The 17,669-nt window shown below is 42.9% G+C and overlaps 1 protein-coding gene across 1 annotated transcript in view; it reads left to right on the forward strand.

Moving 5' to 3' along the window:
- Positions 1-1,530, forward strand: part of Tmem131 (transmembrane protein 131) — a 115,198-nt gene extending 113,668 nt beyond the window's left edge. Inside the window, exon 41 of the mRNA XM_048810404.1 lies at positions 495-1,530. Within this exon, the coding sequence (XP_048666361.1) occupies positions 495-776 (282 nt within the window). The 3' untranslated portion in view covers positions 777-1,530. The remainder of the gene's footprint in view (positions 1-494) is intronic.
- Positions 1,531-17,669: the final 16,139 nt, after the last annotated feature.

The following is a 17,669-nucleotide window of genomic DNA, read 5'->3' on the forward strand; positions in this document are numbered from 1 at the left end:
CACCTGTGACCCCAGCAACTCAGGAGGCTGAGGCAGGAGCATCACAAGTTGGAGGCCAGCCTGGGCACCTTAGACTGTGTCTCAGAAAGGGCTGGGGATGTAGCTCAGTGGTGAACGTCTCTGGGTTCAATCTGCAAAACATAAAAAAGCCCAGGATCCCACAAACTCAGTAGAGAAACAGGTAGTCAGTATTCAGGCTTCACAGGCCACCTGTCTCTGCCCTAGTTCCTGGTGCAGAAGGAGCCAGAACAAGGGCAGTGCTCCAGGGAGACCAGCGCACAGGGCACGCCGGCTAGGTTCGGGCCACTAGCTGGAGCCCACCAGCCCTTCTTTGGAACATCAGAACTGTCTCCTCAGACTCTGACGTGGCCTCCTGTGGTTAGAAGTAAAGTGGGGAGCCTGTGACCTAGCCTCATCTGTCCCCCACTGAGCCACTGCCCTCTCCTGCCCATGCTGCCCGGGAGCTCAGCCTGCTGTTCTCTGTCTTGTCGCAGTCGATCCTCGGCAGCACCAGCCTGTGGTCCACCACCCCCTTCAGCAGCTCCATCTGGTCCAGCAGCCTCAGTAGCGCCCTCCCCTTCACCTCCCCCGCAAGCGCGCTGTCCAGCGTCAGCCTCATGGGCGCCGAGACCTCCTCCACGGTGCACGCTCCTTCCGCGTCCAGCCCTGCCGACGACTTGGGACAGACCTACAACCCCTGGCGGATATGGAGTCCCACCATCGGAAGAAGAAGCTCTGACCCTTGGTCTAACTCGCACTTCCCTCATGAGAATTGAAATTAGGCAAAGAAACAAGAACAAACCGCGCGGGGGCGCCTCATCTCGATCATGACCCGCCGCCGAGACCTGTTGGGCTCCCTGCCCTCGCCCCACTCCCACCGCCCACCGGCCGCGCAGACTCGCAGGGCAGGCTCTACACTCGCTTCTCAGATCTTTCTTGCAATTATGATACTATGAGATTTGCTGTTGTGCTTTTAGAGAAAAGTCTGGACTCAGCCACAAACTCCACTAAGACCTGTCCACCCAGCCCTCAGCTGTCCCCGTTCCCCTCCCTCCCATCTCCTCCCTGCTTTCTTTACCTGTCTGAACACAAATTTGACATTACAGCTAAGGGAGTAATTTGAGTTGATTCAGAAGTCCTGGCATGTGACAATTTTACTAAATTTCCAAGTTTGGTTTTTAATAATTTCTCAATATTATGCGCCAAGATCTAATTTTAAAAATGTATGAGGACTTTGTGCTGAAAATACAGAGTATTTTTTTAAAAGTAAGGCTGTCTTGGTTAAAGCAGATTACAGAGATGTAAGACAACTTCAGAACAGTGGGTGAATGTAAGACCACTCAGTTGAGACCTTACGCATTTTCCGTGCTGTTTGTACTTGAGGTATGTAACATTTGTATACCTGAATTTATTTTAAAGATAAACTGAAATGCACATAACCAAGTCTTGAAGTACAAGATTGAATGTGTATTTCTTAAAAATACAACTTTGTGTTGTACTTTGAAATAAATGATGCTTTTTTCAAAAGCCTTGAATTGTTTTGTTTCGCTTTTTTTTTTTTTTTTTTTTTTGAAACACATTTATTNTTTTTTTTTTTTTTTTTTTTTTTTTTTTTTTTTTTTTTTGAAACACATTTATTTGGACTTCCGCACACCAAACAAAACCCCCGGCGCTATTGCCCAACCCTCTGGAGTTGACGGGTCAAGGCAGTGCTTGGTGGGTGTGGCTGGACCCGGTGGTCTACTGCAGTTCCCACAGTGGTCACTGAGGGTCTAGGAGAGAAACCTCAAAGCCTGTTCAGACTCCTCCAAGGGTGGTTTTTTCCTCCCAACATCCTAGACATTAATAGAATGACGATGGTTAACTCCATCTCAGCACCTGGCTGAAACAATGGCTGGCCTCGTGATGACCAGGGCCCCGAGACAGGCTAATGGCAGAGCCACACGCCAGTCGCCATTCTTGGCACAGGGCCTGTGTCCACCACTGCATGTCCTGGGATGGGCTGACCTTTGTCAAACTGTTGTTATGAGGAGTCACGTGAGGAGCGGAAGATCTGAGAGGAGCAGGGTGTGGAAGGCGGGCAGCTGGGAATCGGCAGGGCCTAGGAGGGACCTGACCCGCCGGCAGGAGTTCCCCACAGCTCACAGCTCAGGGTGCCAAGTGGCCCCTTTCAGTTCCGAGCTGGGGAGGGGACTAGGAGAGTGGCCATCTACCCACCATCAGCCCACTGATGTTGAGAAGTTTGAGCAACCTAACCTGATGCAGCTGTACCCCAAGCCGGGCTGGACCCAAGGGACTGTGTGACACTGACCGAAGGAGCCACAGCAGAGAAGGCTCAGTGCCGAGTAGAATCACTAGCACAAGCTGTCTGTCCTTGGAACAGACTGGAAGTCATATACCACACCTGGAAGGTGCAGAAGTGTGCACACCTGGGATGTTATTTATCCTCTTCACAGAGTGTGTTGATCTTTTGCCACTTTAGTTCTCCTACAACTCCTCCAAATGGTCCCTGGGGTCTGCAGGGACACCAGACGAGTGCCAGCCTGCCACTGGGTGTCAGTTTGGGTCAATCTTTCAGAGAGGCCTGCCCGCTCCACTTGCTCTTCTTAGCCCCTCCTTTCTTATTTTCAAGCCAGGCGTGGCCAGGGGGGTGGGAGTGTTGAACAGAACTGTCAGAGGTCAGTTACACCAGGAAAAAACCGAGCCGTCCTCACGAAGGTAGGAGTAGTGAGCCATGGTGTGGCGTGATTTTTCATCCACCATATGCTACGATTCTGTAAAACCAGACGCGGAACCGATCACTCCGATCACTCCAGATGTCTGGTGCTTGGGCCCATGGTGGGCATGTGGGTGATAGCTGCCCTTTGACCATCTCCCTAGCAGGGTCTCTTCTGGTCACTTGCAAAACCAGGGCCGATTCAAGCCTCAGGAATCTATACCAAAGCAGATAATCAAGTGTAAATCTCTACAACAGGTGAGCTTCACATAAACCCTCATTAATTAAAGAAATTCATCAGCAATCTTCACTTAAATAAGGGTATAGTAGGGAGCCTAAACTTGCTTTGTCAGAAGAGTCACCTAAGTCTGCCAAACTCATAAGTCCTAATTCCATCCCATGAGCCTCATCCACAAGCTTGAGGAACATGTGCCCTTGGAGAGGGAGAAATTCAAACAAACCTTACTGCTGTCGTCTAGGACTCACAGATAACCCAGGGTAAGCAATCCAGTGGCGGGTGACCCTCTCAACAGCCAAGTCTGAAGGCTTGACAGAACTTGGAGTCTCCAGTTTATGGGGAAAACTTGTTAGCACAATAGTTTGCTTTGTAGCAGGCCAAGGTCAAATTTAAAGTTACATAGATAGAAAGAAGGACAAGATGGCTGAAAAGAGGTGCCCAAAACTTGCTGCCACCTCCACAAACAAGGACCCAAGTAACAGGTGCGCAGCTGTATTTGCGGTGACGAGCAGTCGGAGAACCGGAACTGAGCAGGACAGAAACCTGGGCCAATAGCACAGCAAGAAACCAAACGCTCCAGCATGTGCCACCCAGTCCAGAGCCGGGGCAGAGGTCTCCCCTTTGCAGGGGTGAGGGTCACAGAGATGGTCCCGGCAAACTCCACCATGCAATTGCTGGCAGTCCTGGCCACTGGACGCTTTCACCCCACTCACAGGCCTGCAGCCCACTTAGACAAGTAGCCTAAAATCTGCATGGTGGGCTGGCTTTGGAGAAAAGACCCCTCACCTGCTAGCAGTCCCCCCGGTGGGCTACAGCCAGGAGCCATCTTGAGAAAAGGGCCCATGTCGGAATCTGGATGGCTCTTGGGGACACAGCATGTTCCCATCTCTGGGTCCCCACAGGTACTGCCCTGGCTCAGGGGTAGCTGCCTCATGAGTGACTGGCCCATGTCAGTAGGGTGCCCTGTATTCTAGGGGACAGGGGACATGACAGGAACAGAGAGCACTGCCCTCAAGAACTAGGACGTGGCCAGCATGGCCAGCCCCTGGTGCCAGGGCGGGACTGCAGGCAAGGGCCCCGTGGTTCCCGCAGCCCCCGCACCGAGCTCAAGCACCTGCTACTGACGGCGCAGGGAGGAAACCCGGATTCCCGCCACGCCCCTGCCCACAGGTGACAGGGCCTGGAGCAACCCGGGGCTCTGGCTGTTGCCCTGTCCCCAGGCCCACATGGCTAGAGGATGCCAAGAGCAACTGAGTCCAGCTTGGCCACCGTCGCGCTCCAGGGGCAGCTAAGGCTGAAGGAATAGGGAGAAAAGCCCTGGCTTCCCCCAAACCTGACCCCACCCTCAGCAGAAGCTCAGAACATTGCCTGGTGCCACTGAGACCCCATTCTGCACAGGGACTGCCACAGGAGCCAGAGGAACACCCCAGTTATCCCTGCCACCCGCCCAGACGGTTCCCACGGCCGGTGGTCCCCTCACCTTGTCTGACCACACAGTGCTGTCAAGACCATGCAAGCACCACAGGGGAGGCCACGGCTCTGCGACTGCCTCTCCCCCCCCCACCCCCGCAGCATCTGGGCCCACACCCCTGTTGGGTTGGACAAGTGCTTTAGGGCCCTCACCACTGCTGGGGACGCCAGAGCCCGAGGCCCTAGCTAGAAGCAGAGTTCACATCAGAGCAAAGTCCCCATCGCCAGTTAGAGGCCATCAGTCCCATGACTGAGGAGCCATGGAGCACCCCACAGCCACTGCTGTCTACACAGCCCCTGACCGAACACTAGTGTCCCCACTGCTGCAAGGCCCTCAGCAGTGGAGTCTGACTGCCATAGGACGTCCTGTGCCCAAAGTCAATAATCCCAGTCAAAAGAGGTGACAGGGATCCAATGCTGCACAGCAAATCAGCACCCCAGGCACACCTTTCCAGGAAGCTGCTTACTAAGAAAGCCACCCATAAAAGTGGTAGAGTTACCTAGTCCACCAGACATGGAAATCTCAACATAGGAGCACAAGAAATACGAAAATCCAAATATGACATCTCCAAAAGACATCATAACTCTTGCAGCAGATTCCAAAGAAATAAAAATGGATGAAATGCCTGATAAAGGATTTAAAGAAGCCGGGTGCTGTGGTGCACGCCTATAATCCCAGCCGCTCAGGAGGCTGAGGCAAGAGGATGGTGAGTTCAAAGCGAGCCTCCAGAACTTAGCGAGGCCCTAAGCAACTTAATAAGACCCTATCTCTAAATAAAATATTTTTGGAAAGGGCTGAGGATGCAGCTCAGTGGTTAAGAGCCCCTAGGTTCAATCCCTGGTACCACAAAAAAAAAAAAAAAAAATACAGTTGACAGCTTCAACAATAGACTAGATCAAGCAGAAGGTATCTGAACTTGAAAACAGGTACAATTAATATGTGGTAATAAAAATGGGAAAAGTTATGTATACAAATCATTTAACAAAACAGTATGGAAACTTTTGAAATATTTGTCTAATTTTATAAAATCCTTGCAATTCATAAAGACTTGGCATCTTAACAAAATTGTAACATCCAGATTAACTGAAGACTGAGATGTAAATTGGTGCATGAGTAACTTAAACACTGGTGCAGCTTCTGAAAAGAACAAAAACTAATACAAAAAAAAAATTCATTGCAACTTTCTCTGGTTTCTTAAAATGAGTCATTCACAAAATATACAAATACTTTAAAATGATGTGTTTGTTTTGCCATTTCAGAATTTTAAATAGGAAGTAAATGCTCATGAAATGTTAACTTGGCTTTTATATTTCTGTTGTCCGGCAGCTTCAGATCCGGCGAGAAAAACTACAGATTATTTCTATAGGTACAGGTCTGTGTAGAGAATAATCAATGATGTGTTTTCTCTTAAGTTGTTACAGTTAATCCTGATAATCTAACATGACATATAGTTTTCTTTAATACACTGAAAAGTTGATTGTCTTTTAAAGCCATAGCCAAAACTTCAAATCATTACTTCTATGTAACCAAATTTTATACAAATAAAGATCTTAGAGGTCACATTAATAATGTACCAAAAGAATAAACTTAGAATTTGGGTTTTTCACAGAAAATAATTGAGTAAGTTATGCCAAATGAGAAGAAATTTCTTTTTGTCACAAAATTATTAACTCTAAATGTGAAAATTACATACTACTTAGTAATTTTTACTTAGTGATTTGTAGCCCTGACTTTGTTTCCTATTTCAAAATGAAAGAAAGAGGCTTCCAACTTGGACAAAAGCCTAAAAATGCTTTGCTATTATCTAAGAAAAATGCAAAATAAATAAAAGGTCCTTCCAATGCAAAATCATAGATAGTAGTGTTTGGGCTGCCCATCGTGAGGGGAAGCAAGACTGACCTCGAGGAACATTCCACAGTCACACTGGTCATGGGGAAATTGAGAGGACATTGTAACTGTCCAAAGGCCCTGACTTGAAAGGAAAAGAAGGGATGAAAAAAAAATTATGGAAAATTTATGGTGCCCATTACATTTTAGGGTGGCCAACTGATATCACAAAAAAAGAAAGAAAAGAAAACATTTATAGCCAGGCACCGTGGTGCAGGCCTGTAATCTCAGCAGTTCAGGAGGCTGAGGCAGGAGGATTCTGAGTTCAAAGCCAGCCTCAGCAAAAGCAAGGTGCTAAATAAAACACAAAATAGGGCTGGGGATGTGGCTCAGCGGTGGTGTGCCCCTGAGTTCAATCCCTGGTAAAAAAAAAAAAAAAAAAATTACAGTGGAGTGTAGCAAAGAGTCTTCATGATATTTATTTCCTATAATGTCAGAGATAAATCAGCAATAATACTAAACCAAAACTCCCGGGCAGCTGTAGGGATATTACCAAGGATGTTCACAAACTTCGACCTCCCTGTGAGTGAAGCAATCCTGATAACCCACAGCCCCGGTGGCCCCGCCACAGAAGCCTCCGCCACAGGCTGTAACTCCAGCCTGGATATTGCTTATTGGTTTTCCCCATGGACTGACAACTTCCTCACTAGAGAGTGTCCAACAGAAACAAAAAGTGCTTGACTCTGTTTTCCAACCTCAAACCCAGCCCACTTCCTTAATGACAGATGCGTTTTTCCAGCACAATTATTAAGAAACATTAAAGTTTTGCCTTTACTCCAGAACTTTGACCATCTTCTTTTTGATGATCTTCTAGAAAAACAGAATTACTGGAAGTAACATCAGCAAACCTTTCAGGAAACTTGGAAATTCTACATCTTTAAAAGATTACCATGAGCACAAGTGCTCTTCAGATCAGCCAGCCTGGGGTCCAACGTGTCACCTGCTCATGATGGATGGCAGGCCACATGTGCAAGCTGAGATCTCACACCCGAGCTTCGATTCTACATGAACAGTTTTCTTCCAGCTTCATCTCAACCCATACAAATTGCATCCAGGACATCCTCTATACAAAGGGCGCACAAGACCCAATTTACTCATTCCTGTTATAGGAAATAATACTGTATCCCCCAGATCTGCAGAGACAGTGCCCCCTGCTGGTTACCAGGCTTACACGTGTTGACCACACACATCCACCCTGCATGTTCCAAGCCATCAGATATTTCCAGGTATTTACAACTAACACTCGCATCACATGACTAAACCAGTCAGGTCACTCCAGGTAAACTGGGCAGGCACAAAATAGTCACACAGAGTCAGAGAAAGACCTTTTTCTCTGGGCTCTGAGACGACTCCTCTGACCCAGCTCCTACAGGAGGCAAGGCAGGCAAGAAAGAGGAAGAGCAGCCTCGAATTCGGGTTCTACTGGGGAGGCTGTTCCACGGAATATTCTATCCCCAAAAAGGGCAAAGGGGTAGGATTACAAAGGAACAGGTGAGTGTAACTCAGCCCCAGCAGGGGACACCTACTCCTGGAGCCACGCCTTGTTATCTGAGGCAGGGGTAACTCCCAAGCTACTGCCACCTGGCAAGCATTGGTTACAACCCAGGTGCATCAGGACTTAAAGGCATCTGATTCCAGGGTAGCTCCTGACATAGTCCCTCTTTCTTAATTTAAGAAAAAAAAAAAGCAACTGGGGAATTATAGTTTTCAGTCACTGGATTCTTGGTCCCAGGTCATCATGACCTACTATTGAGACACAAAAGGAATTAGTAGAAAACATCAGTAACGTACCATATTGAATGGTATGTTAAACATAGCCACAAGGGCTGTAATTGTAGGAACAATAAATAATATTTTAAGTGGTCACTTCAAGGATCAGGAGATCAAGAGCTTGTCTAGGTCTGGTAAATTGGCATGCACCTGTTTCAAGGCCTGAGTAACATACCATATAGAATGTTTCAGCATACTTAGGATTAAGGTGATTTAATTAACTTTGGAAGATCCAGGTTATTATTAATACTTTGCCAAACACTCACTAGAAAATTCTTAATTTTGTCCCAATTTTATTGGGAAGTGGTGTGTTTGGCCATAGTAACAAAGACATTTTTATTTGGCATGGCAATGAAGCCTTTCCACAAACCATAGAGCAGGGGGCTCTTCTGCATTGTTCATTAAAGTGATTTCTAGACCATTTTAACTTAGTTTCAATCCTTCCATCAGCACTTATCTGACTATGAAGGATTTTGGAAGTAATTTAAGTCAAATTATTAAGAAAATTTACATGTTGTAAATTTAAAAACATAACCACAAGGGCTGTAATTGTAGGAACAATGAATAATATTTTAAGTAGTCACTTCAAGGATCAGGAGATCAAGAGCTTGCCTAGGTCTGGTTAATTGGCATGCACCTGTTTCAAGGCCTGAGCGTTAACTTCAGCATGTCAGCTGGAAATGGGACAGAGGAAGGTTGATGCAGGGTCAGTGTCCTTTTCCTCTACTATAACTAGTGATAAAATTAGGCAAGTTGCATTTTTTACAGATTACAGGATATTTAACATCCTTCCTCTTAATTCTCACATTTAAGGAGTCTCTTAGGTCTGTCAGTAACGCAAAAATTCTGGAGGCAGTAGTTAAACATCAAAACACCCTTTTGGGTGCCATCTTGCTGAGGATGAAGGTTTCCAGAAGCTATGGCATCCTCACGTAATTCTAGGAGACCAGCCTAAAATATATCCACTATTTCTACACACCTGATGTTGTACTGGCAAGATATATGCACAATCCATCCACTTAGAAAAGGTGTCAATTTCTATCTTAGAATAATTAGGGCAGTAATATATTGGTGGATATTTTATGTAAATAACTGGCCTGGATAGGAAAGTTCTATTTCAACAACCTTTCTATTTTGACAATTGTCCAGATATATAGTCTTAATTTTTAAGGACCAGCATAATTGACTGGTTTAGGTTTCCCATATGCTGTATTTTTCTCAACAGATACTCCCAGACAGCCCTTTTACCATAGGATCAACATATAGGTATAACTGACCATTACAGTCAGGATAATTAATCTAGTTACATGGGTGGACTTTCCAGTCCACACTGCAAGACAGATTAAAGGTGCACCTGAGGAATGGGTCCATAGAAGTTTGTTCATAATTTTTATTTACCTGACAAGCTTGTGAAGCTGCATGATTATAAACTCTGCAGCTGGGAGATTTACCTTCCTCTGTCAGGTAAATCAGGAAGGATTTACCTTCCTTTCCACGATGACCAGTTTAATTTACTGAATCATGTTCAGCAGCAGTAAGACTCTCAATATTACAATTAAGAAAAATTTTGAAATATTTGTAAGATCTAGTGTGTGCCTATGGAGTCCTGTTTTCCCCCATCTTTAATATATTAACATTGAATGAAAGGCTAGCGTAAGTCATATTATCATTAGTTTTAAGTTATAGACAATAGTACAGGTATATATAAATAATAAAAAAAGGTTTAACATCTGTGTTGAATTTTGTCTTGAAGTTTGATAAAAGTTATTGAAAGGGACTATGAATTTTGATAAAAATCAAAATTTGTCTTGAATTTTGATAAAAGTTATTTAAAGGGACTATGGCAAATAGAAACTTAGCCTTCACTCGATGTATGACTTGATTTTGACTTTAACAGAATTACCAAAAATGAAGAATACAATAAGTTGTATATAAAAATTTGTATTTTTAAATTAGCTCTAGATGATTTTTAAATAATAATCTTAATTTGGAATGAAGCGAGAGACAGAGTTTTTAACTTAAGAATGGTGGCCTTTACTAGAAGCATGAGAAAAATACAGACATCCATCCAAAATAGGAAGTCCATATGCTAAATAACCCTAGAGAAGATATTTTGAATCCATGAAAACCTGTCATTATGTCGTCAAACTTAGTGTTGACCTAAGTAGGGGAGTTAGTATCCCAAATCTTAATGGGTAAAAACAAGTTAACAGTATTGTTTAAGACAGAGATCTGATTTAAAATTTTATATGACATTGAGCTAACAATAACATTTTTAGGGATCTTTTGTCAAAATAATATTTGTGTATAAAAAATCAGTTGTATGGACATACTTAATAATTTAAGTAAAATTAGCTCTAATAATCATGTATAATTTATGGTTTTATCGATTTCAAAAATATCAATGTTTGTAGGGCATTGTCTCATATTAAGGTTGAGAAAAGGTCTATCATGTTAACTTTTTATCGAAATATGTTATTGGCTGTTGAGCTGATTGATTTATGGCTGTCTATCTAATATTTTAGGGATAACTATTTTTGGAGTCATTTTTTCTCAGTGATAAGCTGTTGACAAGGCCTCAAAGTAAGGCCCTGTTTTAATGTTTTGAGGCTTCTAAAATCTGTTTATAACTTGGAAGAGGAGTAAAATTTTTAATCAGGAAGCTTATTTTTCTTGGGGTAGGGTTAGCATTTTAATCTCAGTCTGTCTGACTGTGGCCTTTCCTTTCCTTCATTTGGTCTCCAAACTTGGTTAGGATGACGTTAACCTTTGGAAATCCCTTGGAATGTCTAGGGCTAACTGGATGATAAACTCACCTTTAGAAAATGGGTGGCCCCCTATAAATCTAAGGTGTTGTACTGTCTTTTTTAGTCTCTCTATGAAAATAGTAGGATTTTTCTAAAGGCTTACTAAAATTATTTTGTAGGCATTTTGTTTACATGATGGATGTCTGTTTGGGAGAGTTGTCTGTGCTCCAAACTGTCAGGCTTGTCCCTATGTTGTGTTACTGGGACACAGTTAAGATAAATCTCCTTTAAAATTGTTTTTAAGATGGCCCTCTATTTTTAAAGTTTAGCTAAGTATCTCTCTAGATAAGGTGAGATGTTTGGCATAATGTTGAAATAATATGTGAATTTGGAGTTCTCAAAAATCTCCCTGAATTTGTTTTGGTCTATATTAAGTTTGAGAGGTTCCCTTTGATCTTTCTAGTAGGTATTTTTAAGTCTTCTTGCTAGTAGTTGAGACTAGATATGAAAATGAGATACCTTTTATTGATTATTATAATTATAATAATTATATATAAAAGGTATCTCATTTTCATATCCCAGTATAGAGATTAACTGGTCCATCCTAACAATTTAAAAAGAACTCTCAATCTCTTTCTGAGACAAAGTCTCAAAATATCTTTATATCTCAGAATATTATCCTTTAAATAGGTGTCTTTTAATTGTCTTTTAGAAAATATGCCCAGTGTATGGAGCAATATACAAGTCTTACAATGTTTCATGGATTATAGGTCCATTCAGAGAACTTATGTAATACCAATGAATTTCCAACAAAATTTGTAACTTTCATTGTTCAAAACTAATGTGCAACTTTAATTTGGAGAACATCAATTCCAATAATAATAATAATCCAATCTCCCAAATCCCATAAACATTCAATGATGTCTTGAATCAATCAATTTAGTCTCCAAGGAGAAGAGTGAACATTGGAATTTAAGTGAGCATTTTAAAATATTTATTGTTTAATGAAAGATGTCAATTTATTCACTAAAATTAATCCTTGTCTTAAACATTAAGAATCATTAGGCAAATGAAGACCTTACTTAATGGAAATGAACTTAACAATTTAATAGGTCTTTATCATGTCAAAATATGAACAAAATCTTGGTTCATATTAGTATAATAAAATCAGGGGGAAAATTCTGAAATATCCTAGAATTAATCAGTTCAAATTATTATAGTCAGTCCAGTTATACATAAATCTGTTTTTTAATTGTTTTAACTTTCTATATCATCTATCTAGATAGTGATATAAGATTTCTTTATTTAGGAAAATTATTTTATCATTAAAATCTAGAATATAAAGACCTTATTTTACCCAAAGATGATTATTTTCTTCTTCTTGGGACCTCCAGTGTATGCTTCCTCTCTGTGGAAGTATCTTCTTCTCCTCTTAGGATTGTTTTTTTTATTTTGGTTATACTTTGGAACAATTTCTATAAACCTTGGAACCTAAACAAATTATTGAACCTTGATAAGAAGAAATACCTCAATAAAAATATAGTTAAAGCCCTTGGACATTTCTATAGACAGAATCATATTTGTTTATCATCTTATAAAAGTTTGTACAATAATTTGAGAATTAGAGTTTACTTGATAGTTGAAAGAAAAAATTTTATAGTAAAATACATTTATCTCAAATATCTGTAACTATAAAAGGCAGAGCATCAGATAAATGCATGTATAAGAAATATAAATTATGTGTTTTCTATTGAAGGAAAATGATTAGAAACAAATAGATACAATTAATTAAACAAATAGACATATAAGTTAATTATTTTATAAATTAAGGGCTATAGGTAATCCAAATAATAGGAAACATATGCATTAAGAATAAATGTGGGGAGGCTGGGGTTGTGGCTCAGAGGTAGAGTGTCCACCTAGCATGCTTGAGGCACTGGGTTTGATCCTCAGAACCATATAAAGTAAAATAAAAACATTGTGTCCACCTATAACTAAAAAATAAATATATTTTTTTAAAAAAGAATAAGGATATAACCTACTATTATACAACCATGGAATTTTTAAATAAGCCCCATTAAAGTATTTAAAGCCATTTATTTTACTTTGGACTAGTAGTGCACTTTTTATATTTGTGACATCACATGATGTGGTTAAAGTAAAATCCTTGTGTAACATTTACTTATTTTTTTATAATTATATAGTCAGGCATGAGAAGAATAAGGATTTCTTGGTCATCACAGGAACATTGTGAGAAAAGGTCTCAGAATGCTGGTTTTTGTTCCTGTGGAGAGAAAATGCATCCTCATAACCTCCAAATATAAAACATAAGCAAGCCTATGTATCTCTTATAATTGTTATATTACTTCTGCAATTTTTCTTAATAATATAGCTATAAAGAATTTCGAAGGAAACCTTTCGAAGGATAAAAATCATGTTAGGATTAGGGCAGCAACGTAGAAGCCTGTGAAATTAGGTTTTGCCTGAAAAATATATCTTTCCTTGGTATTTATAGGTGGGCATGCTTAGAAATTCAGGCTCTGTGTAGGTTTGGTAGTGGACCTGTGTGAAGTAGGAAATACAGGTTGGGGCTGGACCACAGGACTAGAAGCCTGTCTGACAGTGGAAGGACCAATGGGGAGCCCATGAAAATGCAGGAGGCAGGATCAGGAAGCCATCCAGGCCTGGCCAGGCTGTGCGGTTACCATGGTGATGGAACAGCATGGAGCCGGTGGGCGTGGCTATTGGGACCAGCTGCCTGGTTCACCTTGTGGGCAAGGCTCCTGGAGCTTCCCCCTTATGGCTGAGAGGACCTAGTGACCCCTGGATTCATACATTCTCTTTAATCACCAACACACTGCAGAATTCTCCATGGGACTGCGGTGTTTGCATTGGAACCCACCCTCTGACCTCTAAAAGTGTCTAGGCAATTGGGTTGGCTCCCTCCCTCCTGAACCTCTTTGATGCCCTTTGAAGTAAGTTATTCTTTTGGATTCCTCCCACAGTAGGCAAGTCCTTGGATCCCCTGCAAGAAAGTCTTCTGGCCTGAAGGTCAGATGTGTCCAGATGTTGACTTGAAGGATATCAGCTCCTAGAAGCCCTCATCCTGGCTGCAGTGTTTCCTCCCCTCAATGCAAAGCAAGAAAGTGCAGTTGGCCCTGTACCCATTCTTCTGCATCCATGGTCCCCACCAGCTGGAAATCCAAACTATCAGGAAAGGAGTTGTGTCTCTCTNCTCCACGCTGCCTGGAGCACCACATGGCCCTTGGGCTACCACTGCCCGTCACTCAGGCACACACCCTTTCCTGGGTAGCCCAGGTGCATCCCTAATCCTCTCCCCACACAGCCCCAGGGGACCTGACAGTTGGTTGCACTTCATGTTGGTTGCACTCTGGTTCCCTCAACTGGGCAGGATCCTGTGGGCAGGCAGTGGCCTGCCTTGTCTCTGTGACCTGCGCTGGTGTTAGCGCTCTCAAGTTAATGAACTGTTTCCCTGCATCTTCCCCTCACAGCAAGTGTTCTTTTGTATTTTCCCTTTGCAGCATGTGGGCGCTTTAAAAGTGAGTTTTAACACAGATGCCAACATTACTATCAGATCTTAAGGTGGTCTGCGTTTGGCACCCAGGCCAGGTGTTTAAGGGTCAAAAGCACTGCAGGCGGTGGGTCTAGACACAGACCTCATTGGGAACAGCGGCGAGTCTTATGTCGGCAGCAGCTGAGTTACAACTATTTTGACCCCAGTAGGACAAGAAGGCAGTGAAAAGGCTCAATGTAAATTATTTGAGCACCTTTTAAAAATGGCAGAAAAACAAAATTTGCCTCTCTAGAAGTAGAAAATTCCCCATATCAAGTCTCACCATGAAAAACCTTCCCTTTTTCCTCTCACTCTCCAAACATTGATTCCTAGCATATAAATTCTAAAAAATCTTTACCTAATATTCCAAAATATAATTTTTGTAAAAAAACAATCAGAAAAAATCCACAAAAGCACTTTTCCCATGAGAGAGTACTGACCTTAGCAACGTATCCCATTAATCATCTTAATAATTCTTTACATTTATTTATGGTTTCTAGAATTACAAAAATAAAACTTTTTATCTTTCTAAAGATGAAAAATTCCCAGATATTATGAGTTTAATGTCACAAATTTTTCTTCTATCTAGTTCACTTATTTTCTACAATTCAACCCACAATATTCTGAAATCTTAAGAGCGCTTAATTTCTGGAGAGAAATTCCAAACCCACTAAATTTCTAAAATTTACCCTGGAGTCCCTGTTCGGGCACCATTTGTCACATCACACAACTAAACCAGACAGGGTCACTCCAGGTGAACTGGGATGGCACAAATAACCACACAGAGACAGAGAAATGCCTTTTTCTTTGAGCTCTGTGACAGCTCATCTGACCCAGCTCCCACATGAGGCAAAGCAAGCAGGAAAGAGAGAGAGCAGCCTCGAACCTGGGTTTTATTGGGGGAGGCTGTTCCATGGAATATTCTATCCCCAAAAGGGCAAAGGGGTAGGATTACAAAGGAACAGATGAATGTAACTCAACCCCAGCAGGTGACACCTACTCCTGGAGCCACACCTGGGGTAACATCCAAGCTACTGCAACCAAGCAATTATTGGTCAGAACCCAGGTGCATCAGGACTTAAAGGTATCTGCATCCAGGGCAGCTCCCAAAATAACACCTCTCCAATAACACATCCTTAAAAAAGAATATCCAGTAATCCAAAATAAAATTCTAATAGGTTATCCAAAAAAACTTCCAGTAGGGATTTCCAGTTTGCTGTTCACACATACTCTGCAAACTGTAATTCCCACCAAGGGACAAACACTAGAGATGATGGATCAAAGCTCTTAGGTAATTTTAGTTAAAGTCATGAATGCCCTGTTACAAAAAACCAATCAATTGTGATTCTAATAACTGCCTATAAACAGTCTGCCAACATATCTTGCCTGGAGTGTTAAATGCTGTCACCCAGGATTTCTATATCATGTACTTCAACAACTCACTCCAGAAGGGAAAAGAAAAAAAGAGAGAGATGAGTCCTGGTGTAGCTCCAGCCTGTGTTCTGTAGATTCTCAGGGCCAGCCCCCAATCTTGAGCAAATCCCAGATTCCATAGGCCCCCCCAAACCCCCTAACTGAAGCCCAAATCCTATGACTTCCTAACACCCTCCCACTGAGACACGCCATGGTTCACCTCCATGAGGAAGCAGCCGAGCTGGTTTAACTGCAGGTGGGTGGCCAGTGGTCTCTGACAAAGGGCATTGACCTCACCTGCACAGAGGAGCATGGACCAGGTACACCTGGGTTCCAGTCATGGCTCTGACCTCGGGCCTTAGAAACATTCACTGTTACTCTCAGAACCTCAATCTTCTAATATGCAAGTCAGGGACATCCCATCTCAGAAGAGGAAGATGAGAGAAATGAGACTGTATATTCCCTAAACACAAGGGGACAGTAAGTGCCATGTCCCTGAATGTCTCCTTTTTGTTCCAAAAAACCTCACCACGTTTTGGGAGCAATGAGAGCAGGCCTGGCCTGGAAAGTCCTGGTACCCATGACCTTGAGGGACACGGACGGGCTTTCTCCCATGCACGCAGGGAGCCAGGGGCAAGCTACTGCCATCTGTAGAAAGCTACTTTTTTGCATTTACACCAGGACAGTTGCTCCTTGAGATGCCGGTGAGATAAGCAAGCTAATGCTGATGATGTCACTGCTTCTGCAGCCTCACATATAAAACCCCTGAGGGGGGACAGGAATGGAACGAGGGCACCATGAGAATGACGTATGTCACTCACTCATCCAGCTGCCACAGGACAAACACCATGAGGGACGGAGGTGCCGGGTGTCTGCCTGTCACCACGTAGCTCTTCTCAGAGGCAACTCTGATCTCCCGAAAGCTTTCCTTGGTAAGTCACGTGTCGCCCTTGCTGGCTTTGGCCTGTCTGAAATGTACCCCATGGCCAGCACCACTGGGCTGTGGACAAGACAGACATGAAGCCCAGTAAATCAATCAATGGTAGCTCTTCCTATTCCTACCCGTTACTGTGGTCAGTTATTCCAGGAGCATTTTGTGTTAGTCTGCTTTTTATCACTAGAACAAAATACCTGAGAAAAACAGCTCAGAGGAGGAAAGGTCTATTTTGGCTCACAGTTTCAGTCCCTGGCTGGCTCCATTACCCTGGGGCTGAGGCGAGGTGGAATATCATGGTGAAGCAAAGTGGCTCCCCTCAGAGCAGCCAGAAAGCAGAGAGAGGAAGAAGGAACAAAATATGGTCCCTCGGGGAATGCCCCCCAAGGACTCCCTCCCTTTAGCTAGGCTCCACCTCCCCAAACCAGGTGGAAAAAATACAACCCACTATTCAGAGCCACCATGGTATTTTCTTTCCCCTTCACTTCAGGAAAATCAGACTCACAAGAAATTAGGGACTGAAGAAAGAACAGGACTTCTTTAAAAGAAAAATGAGCCTCTTCTGGATCAAATAAAACCCACTTTAAATTTGCCAAAGGGCAGTCAGGAGTGGTGGCCCATGCCTATAATCCCAGCAACTCAGGAGGCTGAAGCAGGAGAATCACAAGTTCAAAGCCAGGCTCAGCAACTTAGTGAGACTCTGTCTCAAAAAATAAATAAATAAATAAAAAAGGGCTGGGGATGTAGCTTCCCTGGGGTCAATCCCCAGGACCAAAAACAATAAATTTGTCAAAGGGGTTACCAGTTTTTAATTGTTCACTGCAAATATTGTACCAATACACCAACTATAAATAACTGGCATTCCCCAACCATGACTAGGTTTGCTTTAGCCCCGCCATCGACATCAGTGCCAAGGTGA

The sequence above is a fragment of the Marmota marmota genome, unplaced genomic scaffold (genome assembly GCF_001458135.2).
Source record: "Marmota marmota marmota unplaced genomic scaffold, marMar, whole genome shotgun sequence".
Classification (NCBI taxonomy): domain Eukaryota; kingdom Metazoa; phylum Chordata; class Mammalia; order Rodentia; family Sciuridae; genus Marmota; species Marmota marmota.